The 24,905-nt window shown below is 44.2% G+C and overlaps 1 protein-coding gene across 1 annotated transcript in view; it reads left to right on the top strand.

The window, feature by feature from the left end:
* The window catches only part of LOC135199546 (condensin complex subunit 3-like), a gene marked incomplete in the record, with an annotated part of 128,533 nt that overhangs the window by 55,314 nt on the left and 48,314 nt on the right, over nt 1-24,905 (top strand). Inside the window, 2 exon segments of the mRNA XM_064227701.1 lie at nt 11,491-11,613; nt 12,701-12,765. Of these exon segments, the coding sequence (XP_064083771.1) occupies nt 11,491-11,613; nt 12,701-12,765 (188 nt within the window).

Genomic DNA, 24,905 nt, shown 5'->3' on the forward strand with positions numbered 1-24,905 from the left:
GAGGCAGCCGGCCGGTTCCTGTCTCGGCAGGAACAGGCAGCTCAGCAATAGCAAGTCGTGATCGGCCACCTGTCGTCACTCGAGAAGTTAGTTCCTCACGGACGTCTTCACCTGCGGTCTATCCAGTGGAGACTAAGGGAGAGTTGGTCACAGGTAAAGGATCCACCTTACTTCCCCGTGTCCCTCACGGAGAAGGTGAGGCAGGACCTAGCCTGGTGGCTCGACGACAGGAACCTCTTAAGAGGGGTGCCTCTACGCACTCCCCCTCCGGAGATGCTGCTGTTCTCAGACGCATCGACCGAGGGATGGGGCGCACACCTGGAGGAGTTGCTGGCTGCAGGTGTGTGGGACCATCACGACATGCAACTTCACATCAATGTCCTGGAACTCAAGGCGGCGTTCTACGCTCTCCAAGAATTCCAGGACCGCTTGGTGGGACACTCAGTGGTGTTGATGTGCGACAACACCACAGTAGTGGCATACGTCAACAAGCAGGGGGACCTAGTGTCTCTCCCGCTACACCAGTTGACCGTGCAGGTGCACGAGTGGGCCACGGCTCACTCAATAGAGCTGTCAGCACGCTACATTCCAGGCAAGAGGAATGTAGTAGCAGACAAGCTCAGCCGTCGGGATCAGGTGATAGGGACCGAGTGGTCCCTACACCCAGAAGTGGCGGAAAGGCTCTTCAACCTGTGGGGGCGTCCAGTCATAGACCTGTTCGCCACCCGGCACAACAAAAAACTTCAGGTTTTTTGTTCAGCCGTGCCGGACCCATGGGCAGCTGCAGAGGACGCTCTTCAACACCCCTGGGACAACCTCTTCGTCTATGCCTTTCCTCCCTTTTGTCTGATTCGAAAGTGATCAGCCGAGCGCTGGTCACTCCCAATCTCAGGATGATCCTGGTGGCTCCCAAACGGCCTCAAGCCGTTTGGTATCCGGACCTGCTGGCTCTTCTTGCGGAAGAACCGAGAGAGATGCCCCACTGGCACAACCTTCTAGCCCAGCCACACGTAGAACGGTAAACCACCGAGCAGTCCCAGTCCCTACAACGTCAACGGCTGGCTGTTATCCACCATCTCTTGCGAACGAGAGGCTTTTCTCGTAGCGCAGCAACAGAGATGGCTGGACACGTCCGACAGTCCTCTGCAGCTGTGTACCAGGGGAAGTGGGCCGTCTTCTGTGGTTGGTGTTGTAGACGGGGTCTATCTCCTCTCAGAGCCACTCTTCAGCAGGTAGCGGATTTCCTCGTGTTTCTTTGCCGAGAGAAACTCCTCTCAGTACCCACAGTTAAAGGATATAGAGCCGCCCTGGCTCTTGTCTTAGCTAAAACTGAGGGGACTGGACATCTCGAACTCGTTCGAGATCTCCTTGCTTATGAGGAGCTTCGAAAGGTCTTGCCCACCCAGGGAACTCAGGCCCCCTGAGTGGGATGTGACTCTCGTCCTTAGGAGTTTGACTCGAAGACCATTCGAGCCACTCCGAGAGTCGTCAGACAGGGATCTGACCCTCAAGACCCTCTTCTTGCTGGCCCTGGCATCGGCAAAGAGAGTAGGGGAACTTCATGGTCTTTCCTTCAATGTTGAACATTCCAGGCCGTCGATCCCTGACGACAGGTTCGAGTCTTTCACGATCCCCTCCCTAATGGATTTCACCGACAACGACACGGATGAGATGCTGCTTTGTCCAGTGAGGGCGCTACGGCGCTATCTGAAGAGAACTCGACACCTCAGGCCTGAGTGTCGACGCCTCTTCGTTAGCACTGGGGTTACCAAGAAAGAAGTATCCAAGAACACACTTTCTTTCTAGCTGCGTGAGGTGATCAGGAGAGTGTACGAGGCTGATGGTAGTGACGACATCCGTACGCTCCGACCGAGAGCCCACGAAGTCAGAGGTATTGGACCCTCTTTGGCGTTCCGTAAGAACTTCTCCGTGGCGCAGGTCCTGAAGGCAGGTGTCTGGGCCAACCAGACTACCTTCACGTCCTTCTACCTTCGGGATATTGCCCACAAGTCCTTGGATACTTTTTCCTTGGGACCTGTGGTGGCTGCTCAACACGTTGTGTAAGCTTACCCAGCACCCGAGCAGGCAGAACAGCATCGATTCCTGGTGTGACTGTAGGAATGAATGTGTGAATGAGAGTGTGACTGGCCTCTCTTCTCCATTTTTCTCTCTCTCTACCTGTGGGCAGAGGGTCACGGTCGTCACCATGCTGGAAAGGAATTTCGATGCAGGTAAGCTACTCGACCGAGCCCCAATCTATCCCTTTAGTTAGGGATAGAAGCAAATATCCTCCACTCCCTCCAACAAGGGGGAATGAGTGGATGCCTACTTGAGACAAACCCATAACTTTATGTTGGCTCTTGTAAGGAGCAAGTTCTTGCTTGCTGGTACAACGAGATACGCTTGCCTCTCTCTTAGTACTTGGCTCAGAGGTCTGACCATTGATCCTGCGGTGCACACCCCAATCAATCGGACAGAGGTTTGGATCCCTCCCTTGCTCTTACGACCAGGGAGGCATTCCAAGGTTGGACGAACACCAGTCTGTTCACCAAAAAGACTCAGATTCCTCCCACCAAGAAGTGAGTCTTCCTATTGTTAAAGGACCGAGGGTTTGTATTACGTATCGGAACAAATGACAATTTGTCGAAAATTGCATTTTTCCTAACTATACAAACCTGAGGTCCTTTACATATAGTCCCACCTCATACCACCCCTCACTCTGCAACTTTTTGCATGGGCCTAAAGCAAAAGTGCCGCGCACGATCGGACAAGCAGTTAACTACCGTTCTCCCCTTGTTCGAAGCTTACGACCGTCCCAGCTGCCGCTAGTTACCTTCCTATTGTTAAAGGACCTCAGGTTTGTATAGTTAGGAAAAATGCAATTTTCGACAAATTGTCATATCAAACTGCCCACCCACCTCCCCTCAGGAGACAGTGGCACTAGAAAATCTGACAGAAAATGGGAATGGTTCCTTACGCCCGCCTCCCAGCGGCGGGAATGGGTACTACCACCTGGCCGACCACTGTATGTGCCGGGAGTTTTTGTACATGAACTTTCCTGTCAGACATATACTTAGCTTACGTCTCTGACGTCACGACAGAATTCAAAACTCGCGGCAAACGCGACAGGTAGGTCAGGTGATCTACCTTACCCGCCGCTGGGAAGCGGGTGTAAGAACCAACATACCATTCTTGTCAGATTTTTTCTGTCGTCGGTGTCGACCACACCTGTTGTCGGTACCTCTTGACAGTTGGATTCTTTTCTCGTTTTCGCCCTGGATTGTTTCTACGGACTTTTGGTGAAGTACCCGATCTTTTGGCCTGGCATTCGCGATTTGTGGACAGTTATTTGACTTTTCTTTGGATTTTTCTTTGGATTCCTGATGTCTGATGTTGATACTAAGAAAACTGCTATGTTTAGAGTTTGTTGTATGCCTGAGTGTAAGGTGAGGCTACCGAAAGCTGTGGTAGACCCTCACACAGTATGTTTGAAGTGTAGAGGGAATGAATGCACCTTTAATAATCCTTGTAATGAATGTGAAAAGCTGAATGAGGATGAATGGAAGTCTTTGTCTTCCTACTTGAGGAAGCTTGAAAAGGATAAAGTTAGGAAAGCTTCTTCTAGGAGCAGTAGTAGATCTCGTATTAGCGAGTTGGATATAGATAATCCTATTTTAGAAGTAGCTCCTTTGTCAGTTTCAGCTCCTGCTCCCTGCACCGAAGTCGAAGATGCGCCTTCGGAAGTGGCCTCCATGAAAGCCACCATTCGCAGTATGGAGATGAAAATTAAACATTTAGAAGGTAAGAGTGATTCCAATAGTGATTTGTGCAGTGAACCCAGTGCAGTGGAGGGTGCGTCTGATCGGCTCCCTAATGCTTCCAGGCCTAGACCTCTTCCAGACTCCCAGTCCCAGTGGAGGAGGAAAATCGAAAGCCGCAGGAAGGTTAGGGAGCATCCCCACCGGTCAGGCGTCCCCTCGGTAGCTCCTGTTGATCGTTCCCAGGCTACCTTGGATCGCTCCAAGAGAGAAATATTGCGCCAATGCTTCTCGTCTTTGCCTTCGCCTTCTTCTAAACGAGGATGGAGCTCTTCGGAAGCCTCGCGCCCTTTGAAGAGAGCCTGGAACGCTCCCTGCGCCCGTCCATCCAGCCCTGAAGTTTTTTCGGAAGAGCCTGAGGTGGAAGCGAAGAAACGTAAGAGATCTCTGGAGTATCGTTCCCCGAGCAGAGATCGAGCCTCGTCACCTGTTCAAGAGTTTGTGAATTCTCCTGCAAGGGTGTTGGCTAACCTTCAGGGCGCAGATTTCGGCTCTGGCTGGCTCTCTTTGCGTGTCGTCTCGTCGTAGGAAGGACGTCTCGCTTCCTGTAAAGAAGTCCAGGCTCCCCTCTCCTGACTCTCGCTATTCGACGGAAGCGGCCCGCTCACCTGTGCGTTCGGATTCTCGCAGGAGACTTTCTGCTTCGGACAAGATTCCATCTGCGTCCAAGCGCCATTCGCCTGACAGACAGGATATCTTTGTTTCTCCTTCGGACAAGGAGCAGACTGCTCGTAGGAGATCTTCGCCCTACAGACGCTCTTCTCGAGACAGGATCGCTCCCCTTGATAGGCACCAAGAGCCTAGTAGGCGTTACTCGCCTCGTAGCCGCTCCTCGTCTCGCCTCCTCTCTCCGTTGACAAAGCGCCCTAAATCGGACAGCGCTCTTCGCTGGACAGGCGTCAAGAGCTTGTTAGGCGCGTTTCTCCTGGCAGGCGCTCTTCTCCTGACTTTCACTCTCCTCGAGTCAGGCGCCGAGATCCTAGCAGGCGCTTCTCCCCTTGTAGGTCGCTCGTCGCCAGAGATCCTCTCTCCTCGGTTCAGGGCGCCAAGAGCCTGTAGCCGCTTCTCGTTTGGCAGGCGCTGTTTCGCCTGGTAGCCGCTCTCCTTTGGATATGCGCCAAGAGCCTGATAGAAGTTTTTCTTCAAACAGGCGCTCTGCTCCTGACAGCCGCCTTACTCCTGTTAGGCTCCCAAGAATCTGGGAAACGCACTCCTCCAGACAAGAAGGATGTGTTGCAAGTAGGCACGTTTCTGAAGCTTTGTCTCCAAGACGTAAACGTCTTACTTCCTCTAGAGACTCTTAAAAGGATAGTCGCTGCCTCTAAGGATCATGAGGGTTCTTCAGCTTCAGGAAGCAACAGGATCCCTCAGAAGAAGAAGGACCAAAAGACTCCTCTGTTTTCCTCCTAAGAGGTTAACAGATTTGCTCCTGCAAGAGTTTTGGAGATATCCTTTCTCCTGTGGCTCCTCCTTCTCCTCTTTCTTAATTCTCCACTTCGAAGACGTCGAAGGTTTCGTCTTGTGTAAGGATGAAACCTACTGTTTCCATGAAGAAGGCGCGTAGAGGTTTTTGGGGAATGGCTCCTTTCTAAGGAAGAGAAAGGGAAAGACTGTTTTTTCTTTCCCTCCGTCTAAACTGACTGGCAGATTGGGATTCTGGTACGAATCTGGCGAACCTTTAGGCCTCGCTCTCCCTTCGTCTGCGGACTCGGACTTCTCTTCATTGGTGGATTCTGCTCGTCGTTCCGCCCTCCTGTCCGCCAAGACTACGTGGGGGTGTGAACGAACTTGACCACCTACTGAAGGGAATGTTCCGAGTCCTGGAAGTTTTCAACTTCCTTGATTGGTCTTTATTGGAGTTCTGGCTAATAAAAGGACCAGATACCCCTGATTCCACTGTCTCCTGAAGATCTTAACTGCGTTCCTCACTTGCATGGAGCAAAGCAGTGAGAGACGGCTCGAGTGAAGTCTCCTCACTGTTTGGAGCTGGAGTTATTAAGAAGCGGTCAGTCTACTGTTCGTTTCTCACTAAGGCAGTTTTCACAATGCACAAGGGCCTCTCTTATGTATGCTCACTCTCTCCTCTTCTGTTCCCCAAGAAAATTATTCAAGATGTCTCGAGTGCCCTTTCAGCTAAGGCTACTCAGGACATGTTAGCCCAGGCGGCCAGGATGCCCACCAAACCTCGAATCTCTGTCTTCCAACCAAGGCCAAGAAAGAGACTCCTCTGAAGGCAGGAGCCCTTTCGAGGAGGACCCGCTGTCAGAGGTTCTTCAACCAGGAGGAACTAGACCTTTTAAGAGAGGTAAAACCTTCTCTAGGTCAGTCAGAGGGAAGAAATAGCGATCAAGGACTCCAGACATCAGTGGGTGCCAGACTACTGAAATTTGCCGACGTCTGGGCCCACAAAGGGGCAGACAATTGGTCCCTATCGATTGTCAGCAAAGGATACCTCATTCCCTTCTCGTCAAGACCACCATTGACGACAATTCCGAGGGAGTTGGTGGCCAAGTACAAGGACCCCATCATTGATCAAGCCCTTTCTCTAGCAGTAGATCTCATGCTAGAGAAGGAGGCTATAGAACTAGTGAAAGATCCCCGCTCTGCGGGTTTTTTAACAACAGAACTATTCCTAGTTCCGAAGAACTCAGGAGGATGGAGACGGTTTTGGATGTAAGCGCCCTGAACGTCTTTGTGTAAAACCGAGGAAGTTCGCCATGGAGACAACTTCCTCAGTGTTAGTGGCTCTTCGTCCAGGGGACTGGATGGTGTCTCTAGACCTTCAGGACGCTTACTTTCATGTGCCGATCCATCCATCTTCACGGAAGTATCTACGATTCATGATGGGAGGAAACATCTTCCAATTCAAGGCCTTGTGCTTCGGCCTGTCGACTGCACCCCAAGTTTTCACGGGGTAATGAAAAAAACGTGGCGCAGTGGCTACATTTGGAGGGAGTGAGGGTGTCGCTTTATATCTCGACGACTGGCTAATCAGAGCAGAGTCTCAAGAAAAGATGTCTGGAGGACCTTCAAAAGACCCTTACATTGGCAAGTTCTCTGGGACTTCTGGTGAACTTCCAGAAGTCTCAATTATCCCCAGTCAAGAGCGGATCTATCTGGGGATTCGGATAGCTTCTCTGGCTTTTCGGGCTTTTTCCGTCGCCAGAGAGGATAGCTCGTTGCTACGAGAAAATAACGACCTTCCTAGAGAAAGATGCATGCACAGCAAGGGAGTGGATGAGTCTGCTGGGGACACTCTCCTCGTTGGGGAGCAATTCGTTTTCTCTAGGAAGGTTGCATCTCAGGCCTCTACAGTTCTTCCTTTACCAGCACTGGAGGCGTCTCTCCCCTAGATCTGGAGTTCTCCTTCAAGATCTCAAGGGGAATCAAGAGAGACCTTCGGTGGTGGAACAACCCACTTCGTCTTGTGGAAGGAATGTCTCTTTACATGCCGACCCCCAACCCCAATGTGTTGTTTTCCGACGCGTCGGAAGCAGGTTGGGGAGCGACGCTCGGACAAGAGAAGTGTCAGGCACCTGGAAGGGGGTATCAGGTGTCCTGGCACATCAACAAGAAAGAGTTGATGGCAGTCTGGATGGCATTGAAAAGCCTTCGAGCCCCACGTCCGAAATGTAGTAGTGCAGGTCAATTCGGACAACACAACAGCCTTGGCGCACATCAAAAAACAGGGGGGGACACACTCCTTCTCCCTTTGTACGAAACAGCAAGGGATCTTCTGCTGTGGTCTCAAACAAGGAAGATCAGTCTTCTCACCAGATTCGTACAGGGAGAAAGGAACGTCAGGGTCCGATCTCCTGAGCAGGAAGAATCAACTCCTGCCTTCCGAGTGGACCCTCCACTCAGAGGTATGCCAAGACCTTGTGGAGAAGATGGCAGACCTCACATCTACCTCTTTGCAACAGCAAGGAACGCAAGGATCGAACTTTACTCTGCGCCCCGATCTCAGACCCAGGGAGGGCAGTATCGGTGGATGCGTTTCTCCTAGATTGGACAGCTCTAGATGTCTACGCCTTTCCCGCCCTTCAAAGTACTGTGGGACAAACCTCAAGAATTTTGCTATCTCGGAGATGACAAGAATGACGCTAGTAGCTCCGTTCTGTGGCCCGCCAAGATTGGTTCACAGAGGTACTGGGAATGGTTGGTGGACTTTCCAAGAGCACTTCCACAAGACAAGATTTGCTCAAACAACCCCACTTCGACAGGTATCACAGAAACCTCCTGCTCTCAATCTGACTGGCTTTCGACTGTCAAAAGTCTTGTCAGGAGCGAAGGGGTTTTCGAGACAAAAGCTGCTAAGGCTATCGCCTCAGCTAGAAGACCTTCGACCCTTAAAGTCTACCAGTCGAAGTGGGAACGTCTTTCGCCGGTGGTGCAGGAACCAGAAGTTTTCCTCTTCCAGTACCTCTGTGACTCAGATAGCAGATTAACTAGTTTTCCTCAGAGAAAAATGCGGTTTGGCAGTATCTACTATCAAAGGATACCGGAGCATGCTGGCTGCTGTGTTCAGACATAGGAATTTAGATCTTTCGAATCACAAAGATCTGCATGATCTATTAATATCTTTTGAAACTTCCAACGAAACTTCGAACAAAGTTCCAAGTTGGAATCTGGACGTGGTTCTTCGTTTCCTGAGGTCCTCTAGGTTTGAGCCACCACATTTAGCCTCCTTCAAAGATCTTACGAGGAAAGCTCTCTGTCATGGCTACTTAGCATCCGATAAAAGGGTTAATGATATTCATGCCCTAGAAGGAAGGGCTAGGTTTCAAAGGAGATTCCGTGGTTTGTTCCTTCCTTCCTTCGTTTTTAGCAAAGAATGAGAACCCCTCAAATCCTTGGCCAAGGAGCTTTGAGGTTTGTGGATTATCTGCCCTAGTACGGGAAGAACCTGAAAGAACTCTTTGCCCTGTTAGGAGTTTAAAATACTACCTTCAGAAGAAGAAAACCCTTAAGGGCATTGAGGACAGACTATGGTGCTCTGTAAAGGACCCCAGCAGACCATTGTCGAAAAATGCACTGTCTTTCTTCATTAGAAGTCTTGTGAAAGAAGCCACATAGATCTTGTAATGAAGAACATTTCAAGCTCCTAAAAGTCAAGGCTCATGAAGTGAGAGCCATTGCCACTTCCTTGGCCTTTAATAAGAATATGTCTCTTCAGAATCTGATGAAAACTACATTCTGGAGATGTAATTCAGTATTCGCCAACCACTACCTATAAAGACGTCAGTATTACGTATGACGAGTGCTTCGCATTAGGCCCATACGTATCGGCGGATTCGGTGCTGGGGCAGGGAGCTGGAACATATCCTTAGTAGTTTTTTCCCTTGTTTTTGCTATTTGAGTTCATATGGTTTTGTATGAAAAATGATGCAGGTAGGCATCTTTTTTCGTTTCGTAATACTAATAACTTTAGTTGGTTAGGTGATCGATTTGGTTTGAAGCTCCCTGCGTTGGTAGTGGACAGGTTCTGTCATAGAAGAGGGCGAACCCCCATTGACATGATCCGAGCTTGGATTCTACTAAGTAAGCGGATATCAAGTTCCTGTTAGTAGACTCAAGAGTCTTTTCAGCTGTAGGTCCACGCCCTCGCTGTAGCTCTTATGGCTATGCAGACTAATAGACAGTATCTATGAAGTCTTCAGCCTAAACAGGTAAGAACCAAGGTTATTTTTATCCTACAACAGGTGTTGTTTACCTTTTCTTTGTTATTTTCTGTCTTGTACCCTCCACCAAGGGTGTCAATCAGCTAAGTATATGTCTGACAGGAAAGTTCATGTACAAAATTGATATTGTTATTTACAATAAAGTTTTTGTACATACTTACTGCAGACATCTACGATTGATGGCCCGCCCAGCCTCCCCTCAGGAAGCAGGCATAAGAGAGAAAAAATCTGGCAAGAAAGGTATGGTTGGTTCTTACACCCGCTTCCCAGCGGCGGGTAAGGTAGATCACTGACCTACCTGTCGCGTTTGCCGCGAGTTTTGAATTCTGTCGTGACGTCAGAGACGTAAGCTAAGTATATGTCTGCCAGGTAAGTATGTACAAAACTTTATTGTAAAATAACAATATCATTTTGAAATTCTGTCAGACTTCGGAGAATACAGCTATATATATATCTGCCAGGTAAGTTATGAACAAACTTATTGTATCATAATAAATATATCATTTTTATGTAATAAAAATCAGGTGTGTTTATGTGAGAGCAAGGGATATTAAGATAGTATGTAGTTGTTACAGGAAGCTCAGTGGAAAAAGGAGTACAAACCCTTTCAGATTTAGGCCGCTCACTGATTTTGGGCTGCATGTACTTCATGCTGGTTGCCTAGGAGTATATAGTAATTCTCTTGAAGGGGTGAAAGTTATTTTGGATTATATATTTGCTTTGGGTTTCTCGTTTAGGCACGCCGTTCATGTCATACAGAGGATGACATTCACAAAATATATTTAAGGAATTTGCAAACATTTGTTTTCAGTTATGTAATTTTATGTTATTGGAATTTCAACTGTTAAGAATTTGGGTAAACTTGAATGAAGCGTCGCACAGTGGTTCAGAATTGCTAAATTGTGGACAAAAATCTAAGGTGAAAACGATCCCAATTTGAAACCCAGTGTCTTTAACATCTATTCAAATTAATAAAATGCAGAATTAAACACAGAAAAAGTTTATTCTAACGTTACATAAAGTTTTTTATGTACTATTGGACCTTCTTAAATCACGAAAATGATAACACTAATCATAAGAAAGGGATTTTTATAGTATTATAAAAAAAATTAAAACTATATACAATAACAATTCATGAAAAAAATAAATACAAGAGCACGATATTATTTTGACACTGACTGGAATTAGCAAGTATAATTAAAAGAAATAAAAATTAGTGCTTTAGTGTCCCATACTACTTTCACAATCACAGTCAAAATCACAATCACTATCACCAGTGTCACTGGCAATATCATCATCACTGTCGCTTTCCCGACCACCATTTCGAGACTGTTCGGTAGTGGGATCACTCATGAAAATAGGTGATGCTTCAAGTAGGGAAAGGGCTTCGGGTGATAAACGAGTCCTTTTCTTATGTTGTAAACCTTGTGGTCGCAGCTGGTCGCAAGAAATTTTTGCTGATTATGAAAGTTTATGTACTAAATATTGCCCAGATGGCAAATACACTGGTGGATACAGTGGGAATACCTTTCAAAATCCGCAACAATTTTACCTATTAATTTCAATGTGCTTTGTCAGTTTCAGAATATATTGTTGCCATGTATGCATTTTAGTTATGTCATTAAAGGTATTGCTACTAACCTGAGGTAAAATTTCTACACATTAAAAAATATGAAGCTCATAAATATATACCTCAATATTTTTCCATCAGTTTATGACCCACTTAAACTTGCAACTTCTTCTTTTCTTGTTGCATTAACATCACTTGAATATGAAATATAAAAAAACATAATTAATCCTGCAATCAGTGGAAAGTGATTTTTGGCCACGAATTTGTGATCCTGGACCATTGTCCGTCGGTGCCATGTGTGTCTTGTGTCTGCAACACGTGATATTGTTTAAATAGCCGACAGATGTAGATCTCATTCCTGATGAGACAGTTCTACCGACAGTTTCAGTGGTGGGTTAAACTATTAGTAATTCTTTTCCAGGCTGAATCAGATGTTGAATGTTCTCCTTCGAAATGTCGGGTTACTGAGCCTTCAAGGGCAGAGCTGCGTGATGAGAGTGATGGTGAAATTGGATCACCAAAACACAAAAGCACTCAGAATGATGTAAGTATATTTATCTCTCTCTCTCTCTCTCTCTCTCTCTCTCTCTCTCTCTCTCTCTCTCTCTCTCTCTCTCTCTCTCTGTTGTCCTTGTGCATTGTTTAATGTTAATGTATAGTACATATATTGTCATTAATTTGTTCATCCTTTGTGAGGCATAAGCTTTAATTTTTATTGTTTGTCAAGTGTCACGTGTAGTACAATGATTTTTGTTCAGTTACAGACCAGTAATTTCAGCTGTTGTAACTCAAAACTCACTACTACCTAATTATTTCAAAGTGTATTTGAGGCGAAACTTACTCTATCATGTGCTTTATCTCAGTGCTACAGGGTAAGTACATAAAAAACTGATTTTGTCGTGAAAATCATTATTACATTAGTGTGTGGTATGAGCTGAATTGCTTGTATGTATTTACATTCTGGAGTATGTTGTAATGAGGAGAAGATAATGGAACTTCATTCTATTGGGCCTTTACATGATGCCAATAAGTATTACTGGGTGTGTGTGTGTGTGTATCTGCTCGTGTGGCTTAATTCAGATGCCTTCAGAAGAAAATCTGAAATGTTTTGGGGAAAACTGATTACATGTGAGTTGGCGGGGGGGTGTTAGTTATCAGAGGCCATGCTCCTGTCAGAGGAGGTACTACTAAGAAATTTGCAGAAAGTGGGTTTGAAACATCATGTAACTTGCTGTTATTCTCGTGTGGTCCAGGTCTTCAGTTATGTTCTCTCTCCATGATTTTTGGGGCCTTTCCAAATAATTTCATATGAGCTCTTGGTCTACTCTTTCTAGCCTCTGGGCACACTTTCATGTACAATATATAGTTTACTCAAGTTATTTTATTTTATATTTTGTATATCATTTTTTCTTTTATATATTTTTCCACTAAACCACACCAGTGATTATCAGGTCAAGATTGACGTAAGGACATTGTTTGAGCACTGTGGAGCAACGTCCACTATTTTCTAGCAGTTCAGTAAAGCAATAAACCTTGTAAATAAGTGGCTTTGCAGATGAAAATAAATTTAAAAAAATGGATAGGCATGTTCTTTCTTTATAACATTTATGAAGGATATTCTATTATTACAGAATGAAGATACTGCTCCAGCAAAGGAAATCAGTGAGGCTTCAGAGGGTGATGCTGAACTTGAACTGTAAGTAGTCAGAAGCATAACTTCCAAACCACTGAGAGTTTGATGATGTCATCCATGGAAAATGTTTGGTTAATGTCAGCAAGTAACCTTAACTTCATATTTTAAACTTTTTTCAGATTTGGTACATATGCAATAAAGTGCAGGTATTCAGCTTTTCAGCTTCAAAACTGAACCATACTAGCTTTATACCATGAAAAATTTACGAATTGACAAATTTTTAATGAATTTGTATTTTTCGTAACTAACAAACCTGAGTTCTGGAGAGGGAGGCTTCAACCTTCCGGACTCACCAGTGGTAGCTTCCACACACTACCCCCTCCCCTCCTGAAACCCCCCAAGAGGCGGCGCGAGCGCTAAACCACGCCCCTTGGGCGGTGCTATCAGAGACGAGCGGGTTGACTCGGCAAAAGTAGTCACATTTTGAAGTTTGACTCGGCATAGAAGGTTTCTCTTTTCCCTCCCGTCTCTGCCCACTGCTAAAATATGAAGAAGGCAAATTTCTTTCCTACGTGGATGTTCATCGGCTGAGTGACGACTCCAGCGAAGAGGAGAATGTAGACCGTAACAAAAAACGTCCACAATCGACTGCAGGAAGTGAAGTGCCTTCAAATTCCTGATATCGTGAATATGTTACTCCAACAGAATCAAACTCTCATGAAATTATTCAGAAAGGGTAAGGTTTTTTAAATTCTGTTTACAACGAAACCGGCATATGGAAAGAAAGCAGCAGAGTTAGACTTATGACGTCACAAATGCAAATGGCGGCCCACATACGTAAGTTTGTTATTGTTTTGAATGGCTGGAGCAGCCAGTTCCGAACGTAGCGTAACTGCGTAAGTAGCGTAAGCAAAGCATGTGCATGATTACTACATGAAATAATGGTAGAAAACCAACTAAATGCTCCAATTTATATATAACAAGCTTATAACTAGGTATACAATACAAATTGCTTGCTTGACACATCAAAACCACGTAGCTTAATAGGTAGTAGGCTAGGCCACAGGTAAGTTAGGCTGTTCGAGTTCACGTTTCTCATTTTTAAACCTATCGATGCTAGCCTAGGCCGCTGGGGGGCGATCTGCAAAGGGTTACATAGGAAGCAGGTCTAGATTATGTTAATAATAACAGTATACATACCTTACATAGTCACTTAATAAGGCCCTGAATTAACCTAAGAGGGCTATTTGAGTCGTGAACCCCTTTTGTTTGCTTGACTTCAGCCTTCTAGGTCCGCTGCTGTCCATATTTACGATACCTGTTGAATAAACACTTTAATTAAAGGTTGGTAAATAAATCACTGATATAAAAACATTCAACTCGGCAGAAGTGGTTCACCTGCTAAGAGAATGAGGCTCCCCCTCCTACTAAACGCTCGAGACGACATCACCTGAATTACCTGAAAGGTGCAAATTTAGACCTCTTTCCTTTTATAATAATAATGAAGATGAAGTGATTATGAAGATTTCAACCTTCTTACCTTCCATAAAACCCATTCATTCTATATTTCCACCAATTTCAAAGCTGAACCATCTTTTCATAGAGAAGGGAAAATTCAATTGAATAACTCACTAGTAGCATTAACTTTCAGTGAAGGGCATAGTGATAACATTGATAAATTCTTTGTAAGTAGTCAAAATAAGGAGTTTTCAGACTTTTTTAAATTAATAAATACTCCAAAGTTGAATTTCTGGCCTGAAGGTCAGATATTTTATGACACCCACAAGAGAAAATTTTTTTTTTCTATGACATAGAAAATATTAAGAATAGTATTTCTGCCTTTCAAGGGCATGCAGCACTGGCACACATGGTTGTACCCCTCCAAAGTAAATGACATTGAAGTTCTTGTCCAAGATTATTATTGGTCCCCTAAGGAAGAGCATATACCTTATACAAATTTGATAAGAATTTCAGAAGTAGAGCACTTCCTAGATACCTCAGGAAGAGATAAGAGATCTCATAATCAAAGCAGACATTAAAGAAGTTTGGAATTTAACTGAAGACCAAAAAACAGCCATTGCTGCTGCTTTCGTAAGGGTCCCCTCCTCAGAGGAGGGGCAGCAAACTTCAGGGGTAGGAATTCAACTTTGGGGGGCAGATTTCAGGGAAGAAGGTTCAGTTTTCCTCAAAGGTAACCCTAGCTTTAGATTCAAGTCTCAGCCGCTTAGAAGAGGTAATAGGCGAGGTGGGTACAGGGGGGGAGGTCCCAAAATGGACAAGCGAATAGTTCAGGAGCCAGAGAAAGGAAATAAAAATAAATCATTCTCTATCCTAGAAATTGAGCCTTGCTCCACACCAGGTCAAAGAGAGGTTTTTTCAGCACTAGTTTTTTATGCACCAGAGCACAATACGCTTCACTCAGCGCCAGACCAAGATGTTTGCTCAGCACCAGAACATGAGTTTTTCTCGGCACCAGTTTGATAACGAGGTTCACTCGGCACCAGTTGATAATGAGCTTTGCTCCGCACCATTAATGTTTAATAATGAGCTTTGCTCCGCACCAGTTAATAATGAGCTTTGCTCTGCACCAGACCACCATGACATTGGGCCTAATGCTATAAATAAGGATAGAAGTCAAGAGACCTTGCCTTTGGACTCAAACCCAATGAATAACTACTCCCAGAGCCCCCCAGCGGTAGGATAGGTAAGTCATTACTAATGAACATTGATAGTTGGAGAAAGCTTCCTAATGCCTCTTTTGCTTGTAGAATTATCAAGGAAGGGGTGAGAATTCCATTTAATAATAAACTAAAAGCCCAGAGATCATTAAAAAGGGTAGGTAAAGATAGATTTTATTCAACTAACAAGCGGAAAATATTGGAAAGAGAATGTGACAGACTGCTAAAACTAGGAGTCATAGAGCAGATCCCCAGAACTTCCTTTTACTTTTCCAACCACATATTTTATAAATTAAAACCAGATGGAACAGTAAGACTAATCTTTGATATGAAGGTGCTTAACAACATGATAAGAAAACCTTCCTTTACCATGCTTAAGGCCAATACAATATTTCCCTATCTACATCTAAACTCTTGGGCCTGCAAACTAGATTTAAAAGATGCTTATTGGCACATTCCATTACATACAAGTAGCCAGAAATTTCTAACCTTCAAGCTAGGTAAAAGGAAGTTCAAATGGACTGTGGTACCCTTTGGACTAAAGACAGCTCCTTATATATTTTCAAAGATAATGTACACGGTGATCAAGTATATTAGAACTACATACAACATCTTAATATTCAACTATCTTGATGACATTCTCATATTAGCAAAAGATTATTTAAAATGTAAAAATCACATTCAGTTAATCATTAGGATATTGTCAGACTTAGGATGGAATATCTCTTTTAAAAAATCTACAATTGAACCGGCTCAAAGAATTGAATTTTTAGGAGTGCGTTACAATATGATTAAGAAAACTATGAATCCCATTCAGAAAAACATAGAGAAGTGTATCAAATTGGCCAAAGCTTTCTCCAACTCTGTTAAATCTGACCTTCACTCCTATCAGATGTTAATTGGAGCCTTAAATTTCAGTGCTTCCTATACAAGCTGGGGAAGATTCCATCTTAAATATCTCCACAGATACCACAGTTATTTTAATTCAGGGTACAAAATCATTCCACACTCCTTCAAAAAATACCTAAAGCCATGGGAACTGAGACAAATGTACAGAGAGGTTAACATTCCAAAATCACAAATAGATGCAGAACTTTTCACAGATGCTTCCAACCAGGGTTGGGGAGGAGCATTAGTAATAGCGGGTAAAATACTCTCAATAAATGGAACTTGGACACATGAAGAATCCTCCCTTCACATTAATGTAAGAGAGTTATTAGCGTGCTTCTATTCTATGGAACACTTCACTACAAGGTTATACAACAAAGTAGTCTTAATTCATGTAGATTCAAAGGTTACAAATTGTTGGCTAAGGAAGCAGGGTAGTATCAGAAACAAGGTAGCTCATGAACTGGTCAGGAAAATACTAAGTAACATGAAGGATCATAACATACAGATAAATTCCAGATGGATCAGGGGAGTAAGTAACACCATTGCAGACTCACTTTCCAGAGACCTGGGTTCAATCCACACAGAAACTTGCCTCAGTGACAGTCTATTCTCCTTAATCTGCACAGACTTCAATTTCAACCCGGAAAGAAATCATGTCCAGAATGAATTGGAGAAGCGACTCTGTCTTCAGCTCTTACTATGCTCTCCTCGGCTTACAGGGTGCTTTCGATGCTGTGGTCGCTGGACTTCATCTTCAAGCCCCTGAAGCATCGGCCTAGCTACCACTGGTGAGTCCGGAAGGTTGAAGCCTCCCTCTCCAGAACTGTAAGTTTACTTGTGAACGAAGGTTCTGGAGTGGGAGGTGAGACCTTCCGGACTCAACCAGTGGTAGCTTACACACTCCCCCTGAAACCCCCCCAAGAGGCGGCGCGAGCGCTAAACCACGCCCCCTTGGGCGGTGCTATCAGAGACGAGCGGGTTGACTCGGCAAAAGTAGTCACATTTTTGAAGTTGTTAAAGCACAAAAACTAACACAGAAGTGGTTGAGCTTACCTTAGGCTGTTCAAGTTATGAAGAAATTACTGTGAAGGTGCAAATTTGTTGAACACAAAGGTCTTTTTACTAGTAAGGTCAATCTTCTTGTGCTGTTTCGGTTGAAATAAATAATGAAAGATTGCAGTTAGTTTGTTTTCTCTGGAATAATAGTGATTGTATGTGTGTATTCTTGTATATATAACCTACTCTGTTGGATTATGAAGTTTGTTAGAATATCCTCTCCTAGTTACATGGTCTCCTCGGCTCCCGGGGGAAGGGTTGGAGGGTGACCCAGACCTTGAGTCCGGAAGGTCTCACCTCCCACTCCAGAACCTTCGTTCACAAGTAAACTTACAGGTCTTTACGTACATGGCCCACCTCAAGCCACCCCTTGCACAGTTACCTGGGTTGGAAGATAACTAGTGAGGCATGGCTTATATGAAGGGGAAAACCCCATTGGCTGATATACTCATGCCACCAATCTTGTTCTATTTTTACCCTGGGTCCAGCTCTGTGCTCTGAGATTTTCTCCATACATAAAGACCTCAGGTTTTTTATGAAAAGTGCAAATGAATTGAAATGTCATTTTACAGGAAGCAATAATAGAAAAACATTGCTGTGACCATAATCTTTAGATTTTAATGTTCGCTTTAGTCATGCATTATTTTCTCTTGATGAATCAAAATTGATTACAGTTGTGGGATATGTCTGACCAGTGACAGTTAGTTCTTACAGTATTTGGTAAATACCAAAACTGCTGCTGTTAAAGAAATAGTCATGAAGTATTGCACAGTGTTAGGCAATAGAAGAACTTTGTTAGTAACAAATAAAATGCATAATTTTGGGTTATTTCTTAGCAGTGGACAGTTCTCAGTTAAGAACCTAGAACATGGTAGATACAAGCTTAACAAATCAGATCACAGGTAGTCCCCAGATTACGGCAGGGTGTCCGTTCCAGCAGTTTGCCGTAAGTTGGAAACATCCTGAGAAAAATTTATAAAAATGAGAGAGAAAGAGAAAGACTTTTGTAAGCCTGGGGAAACAAACATGTTTCTAAGCTTTACCATTTTATAAAACCAATTTTCTCACCTCCCTATTGTAACCCTCCCAAAGCAGGACCTTATAGTAAACCCTCCCACTGGCTACAGCTCCCTAAACTGGTTTTCTCACGGTACAGTAGTCTGGGTTTACGGCACCCAGTTTTTTTTATGAATATATTTGAAAGAGTGTTGTAGGTCGAGACAGCCGTAACCTGGGGAGCACCTGTATACAGGCAGTCCCCGGGTTACGAAGTTCCGAGGTTAAGGTGCTTTTCAATTATATTCATCAGAAATTATTTCCAGGGTTACGACGCCTACAACGCTCATCTGGCAGAAGATGACGCCAAAAATGCAATTTCATACATTCAACTTCCCTGTCAGATATATACTTAGCTATAGACTCCGTCGTCCCCGACAGAAATTCAAATTTCGCGGCACACACTACAGGTAGGTCAGGTGATCCCGCCGCCTGCCGCTGGGTGGCAGGAATAGGAACTATTACCGTTTTAAGCCAGATTTTTCTCTGTCGCGGTACTAGTAACATCGTTGCTAGTTCCTCCTGACTTGAATTTCGAATTTCATTACGCCGTTGATCTTTTGGACTGCTATTTGGTGACGTATTGGATCTTTGGTTTGGCATACGCTATTGTGGACTGTTTTTTGGATTTGGCTTTGGAATTTCTCATAATGTCTGACGTGTCGATTTCGTTCAGAGTGTGTGTGAATGAGAATTGTTTTGTGAGACTGCCGAAAGCTTCGGTGGATCCTCACACCACTTGTAGAAATTGTAGAGGGAATGTATGCTCTCAATTGAATGCATGTGATGAGTGCAAGAATTTGAATGAGGAGGAATGGAGGTTGCTTAATTCCTACCTAAGAAAGTTGGAGAGAGATAGGACTAGAAAAGCCTCTTCCAAGAGTGTAAGTAGGTCGGTCTCTAACGAGCCAGTTAGCGGACTATTGCCTATTGATAACCCTATTGTTTCCTCCCATACAGCTTTACCTTCCCGATTATCGGACTCGGCAAGCTCAACATCTGAAATTGCGAGTCTGAAAGCTTCGCTTAAACATATGGAACAAAAAATTAAAGAACTGGAAGGTAAGTGCGTGAAGTGTTCCCAGTGAAGTGGAGGGTGCGTCTGATCGGCTCTGTCTCGCTCCCAGGCCTAGACCTCTTTCAAGCTCCCAAGACCAGTGGAGAAGAAATGTCGAAAGCCGCAGGGAGGTTTCAGAGAATCCCCACCGGTCAGGCGTCCTCCTCGGCAGATCCTGTCCGTCCCACGTCCCGGGCTGCCAAGGATAGTCGTTGGAAAGACGTCCTGAAACAGTGTTTTCTTCGTCTGATTCCTCATCTAAAAAAGGATGGAGTTCGGATAGATTGTCGAGACCTTCGAAGAGAACTTGGAAGTCTCCTTCATTCGACTCAAGCCCTGAAGAATTTCCGGAAGAATATCCTCCGGAAAAGAGGAAGAAGAATGTATATTCAGAAGCTTCTTCTCCTGTATCGGAGGTTGGAAAGAGAGACGTAGCTACGAAGATGTTAGAGGATATGCAGAAACAGATATCTTCCCTAGTAGGAGTTCTTAAATCTGATCAGCCTAGAAGGAAGGATAGATTTCTCCCTATCAAAAGATCCCGTCCTTTAGAACTATCTGAGAGCTCGGACGAGGCGCCTGCCAGAAGCTTGGCGCCAGCCAGACGTCAGGCTACTGTCAAGCGCAAAACGCCGTCAAGGCGACAAGATGTGTATAGGGAACTTCCTACGAGGAAGAAAGCACATGAGATGTCCGTATCGAGGAGTAAAATTGGAACTCCCGAAATCGGACGAACTCCTGAAAGGAAGCGCAAAGAGCCTGAAGCGCCTGAAGCGCCTGAAATGAGGCGTAAAGCTCTTCAAGTAAAAGGAATGAGGCGCAACGCGCCTGAAAAGCCTGAAGTGGCTAAAAAGGAAAATATTTAACTCCTGGAGAGCCTAGAGCGCCTGATATGAAACATAGAGCGCCTGGAGAGCCTAGAACGCCTCAAAGGAAAAGCAAAGAGCCTAGGGAGCCTGAGGCGCCTGAAAGAATAAGCAAAGCGCCTAAAGAGCCTGAGGCGCCTGAAACGAGGCGCAAAGCGCCTGAAGCGTCCGAATGGAGGCGCAAGGCGCCTGCAAAGCCTGAAGCGGCTGAAACAAGACGTAAAGCGTCTAGAGCGCCTGAAAGCAGGCGCAAGGATTTGTACAACCCAAAATACAATTTGGATGAGTTATCGGAATTTGAAGCGGACTTGGAGGCTCCTCTTTGGGATTTTTCTCAAGATCAATTTTCCCCTGACAGGGCCCCTAGGTGTCGCACAGGTGATCGTAGCCCCTGTCGGGAAGGAATTGATCATGAAAAAAGAGAACGACATTTAAGGACTTCTCCTGGTAGGGACGAAAGTTGTCGCACAAGCGGCCGCCGTCCTTGTCAGGAGGGCCTTAGGGTAAAAGAACAACATCGGCCTTCTCCTGGCAGGGACTCAAGATGTCGCACAAGCGACCGTAGCCCTTGTCAGGTTGCAGCCGGTGTTGCTGCAAGCCCTGTGCATTCCCGAGAGAGGAGTCCCCCGGTCGCGCACTCTTCTCCGAATAAAACTCAACCAGAATTAGAGGATGTTTCGGACTCTGAAGAAAACAAGGGGGCAGGTCTTTCTGATTATAAGATACTAGCAGCCCTCTTGTTAAAAGAATTTGGAGAGTCTCTGAGTCCTGCTGCCCCTCCTTCTCCTCGGTCTTTATTTTCGAGTACGAAGGCTGCGAAGTCCTCCTCTTTCTTGAAGATGCAACCGACTATTTCAATGAAGAGGGCTTTGCAGTCGGTCGGGAATTGGCTTAAAACCAAGGAGGAGGCGGGGAAGACTGTGTTTACCTGTCCCCCTTCCAGGCTATCAGGGAAGAGAGGGATTTGGTATAGCACAGGGGAATCTATGGGACTTTCTCTTCCCTCATCTGCTGAAGCGGACTTCTCGACCTTGGTGGATTCGGCAAGGAGGCATGCACTTCCAGCAGCCAAAACAAGCTGGACAATGTCTGAAATGGACCATCTCCTCAAGGAATATTCCATGTCTTGGAAGTTTTTAACTTCCTAGATTGGTCCCTTGGGGCTTTGGCCAACAAGACTCAAGACCCTCAGTTTTTTGGAACCAGAAGTCTTGCATAGTGTTTTTGGCATGCATGACAAGGCAGTGCAGGACGGATTGGCTGAAGTGGCATCCTTGTTCGGGACAGGAGTATTAAAGAAGAGGGCTGTCTTTGGTTCTTTTCTTACCAAAGCAGTCTCTCCAGTACAGAGGGCTTCTCTTTTATACGCCCCTCTGTCTAAACAGCTGTTTCCTTCTCAGTTGGTAAAGGACATTTCCCATACGCTTACTGAGAAGGCAACACAGGATTTGCTGGTACATTCTGCTAAGAAGCCTAGGCCAGCTGCTTCTGTCTCGAAGAGGGAGTCAACACCTGCCCAACAGCCCTTTCGAGGTAGAGCTTTTAGCCGAGCCCCAAGGAAGAGAGGAGGAGAGAAAAGAGGAAGATCTTCCATTAGAGTTCCAAAGAAGAGCGCAAATTCAAATTCAAATTCAAATTCAAATGCTTTATTTCGGACATAAAAAGGCCATAGAAAAATACATACATATACACACACAAATTATATAAAAAGTCTCCACACTCCAAGAGGACAAAATTTAAATAAGTATGAGAAATGATTATGAAAGAGAGGTGGAAAAATTATGATATGAATGAGATGCGGATAATGAAACTAAATGATTCTTCCCACTAAAAGGGCACACACATATGTAGCATCAGAACAAAACAAAGAAATACTATATTATTGCATAAAAGATCGCACCAAATGCACTAAGTATAAATGAGGCTTTTCCAGTGTTTTGGAAAATAATTGAATTATGCAAGTAAACTGGTGGGCAACCCTCTTCATAATACAGTTTTTCGGTTAATTCTTCAGCCTTTGCAAGTAGCTTGTTATGGTTTTGCGTCTCAGTTCTGAAAAGATGGCTGACCAAAGCCACAAAAAGAGCAGATGCGCTTGCATGCCTCGGAATGCCCAAGAGTCTTCGTAGGCTATCGTTGTAACAAACTCTCAGCTTATTCATAGTTCGTTGTTTCGCTCTGACAACCAAAGATATGCCATAAAAACTTGTACAAAAGCTCTGAAAAAGCATTTTCTTGACATCTTCGCTACATTTAAAAAAGTTCCTTGAAATCATATTGCCCCTTGCACATAGACCTCTATTCAAAATATTCTACATGGGCGTCGTCCGAATTTTGAGCAGTAAAGATAATATCCTAGGTACTTTATTTCCTGTACAAATCTATATGTGCATAGTTAACAACAATAGGTGATATATTACTTGGGCAGATCTTACTCTTAGAAAAAATTATACATTTGGTCTTCCTTACGTTTAACAATAGAAGTCTGTCAGACATAAAATCACAACAAATGTTTATAAGCTGCTGCAACCCACTTACTGAAGGAGCAAATAAAACAATATCATCAGCGTACAACAAATGATTTAAAATCATGTTGTTTAAATAACATCCCACTTTAATTTGACTCAGCCTATGTGAGAGGTCATCCATATATACATTGAACAGGTAAGGGTGGAAAGTAAACTTCCCTGTCTCACTCCACATGAAGTGGAAAATTCACTCGAAAATACATGGCCCCATTTGACAATCATTTGCTGATTTTTTATACCACTCACCGAGCAGTTTAATAATATAGCAAGAACATTTCTTTCTGACAGTACTTTCAAACAACATCTTATGAGACACTTTTTATCAAAGGCTTTAGACATCTCCATGGAAACAAGCAAATACAGGTGTTTTACGAGCATTATACTCCTCGGTTACGTGTTTAAGAATATGGAACTGGCATTTCCGTTCCATGATTGGATTTGTAAGCGAACTGGTTGTCACTTGTCAATAAGTGCTTTTTGCATCTCTCCAATATAATCGCTTCCAAAACTTTTGAGATAACAGTGGCTAGAGCAATCGGCCTATAATTGGAAATGTCACTGTGGTCCGCATTTTTATCTTTAATCAAAGGAGAGAGTAATAACCAGAATAGAGCTCTCGGTAAGTAGGAATGACAGAAACCAGGAAGTGACGAATAAACTTAGTAAAACTCTAAGTACCGGATGAGCCTGGTTAAGTGCTGAAGGGTCAGCCCGTCATGTCCAGGGCTACTTGAAGTGTTCAAAGAATTTAAAAGCATTCGATATTTCATTGAAATTTGTTCCTCCCTGTAACATCTCGCTGACCTTGATTTTCCATTGGGTCTGGAGCAGTATGAGTAGGGTCGTTAAACAGCTCAGAATAATGTTCTTTCCATAACTCGGCAATGTTTTCATAACCACTCACATTATTTATTATGTCAGGTAAGAAGGTTCGGGATTTTCTTTTTCTTATTTATTTCTCTCCAAATTTCTTCATACTCCATTCAGGCTTGTAGCAATTTTATTTGATCTAATTTCTTCCTCATTTTCCCTACAAAATTCTGAACATCCCTTTGAACTGAGCTTTAGAAATTTCATTTTATCATAGAAATATCCCTCCCCCCTTGGATTACCAGATTCCTTCCATGCTAAATAGTCATCCCGTGCTTCATGATGGAATTCCTTTACAAAGTCATTCCAACCAGGAATATTGGTTGAAACCTCTGTGATTCGTCTCCTTAGACTCAGACGACCGCTGAAGTGCACTAATTATGTCCAGAAGAAATTTCTCAATAGCTCTAAAATGATCTTCGTTTTGACATGATCTTGTGTTGCATTGTAAGAGTTTCCAAAGGCAACTCAATGTTTTTCAAAGCTTCTTCAGATTTACCTCTGTATGCCAGTAGATCCCCGAGATAAAACTTCGTCTGACTACCGTCATTTCATTTCTACCAGCGTAGGTAGTTGCGAGACCTTCAAAGAAAATGAAAGAGGACGATGGTCTGATCCAATAATGAATGCAATCGCACACATATTGTTAATGTGCGTTAGAAGACTAGGAGGGCAGACAAGGTGGTCTAACCAACGGGTGGTGCCTTGCGTCACTCACCCAAGTGTAAGTGTCGGAGGGGCATCACAACAACATCACCAATACAATAATCGTAATGGGTGCAAAAGTCTTTCAGCTCGTTACCAAACCGTGATTCAGGGTGAGCGTAAAATCCACCAACTACCAAAACATTTCCATTTGGGTGATCTGACATAAGACAGTGTTATTTTTGCCTAAACAATCAGTATACTCTGCATCATTTTGTCCGTCTGAGTATGGAAGATAACAGTTGATAATCCTCTACAACTTTCCTCTATAAGACACGTCAATACAAATCAGTCTGTCCATCTAGAGGTGTCCACTCGCTGTAAAATCAAGAGGCAAGGCCCTTTCGGTACAGAAAAGCAACGCCCCCATAAGGACGACCAGCCAACAACTCCCTCGATAAAATCAACTGGGAAACTGCATAATATGCAAATTCAGAATTTTATTCTATTCAGGTAGTCTGATTCCTGCACCGGTAGCCAAGTCTCCTGCAGACAG

The sequence above is a fragment of the Macrobrachium nipponense genome, chromosome 25 (genome assembly GCF_015104395.2).
Source record: "Macrobrachium nipponense isolate FS-2020 chromosome 25, ASM1510439v2, whole genome shotgun sequence".
NCBI classification, from domain to species: domain Eukaryota; kingdom Metazoa; phylum Arthropoda; class Malacostraca; order Decapoda; family Palaemonidae; genus Macrobrachium; species Macrobrachium nipponense.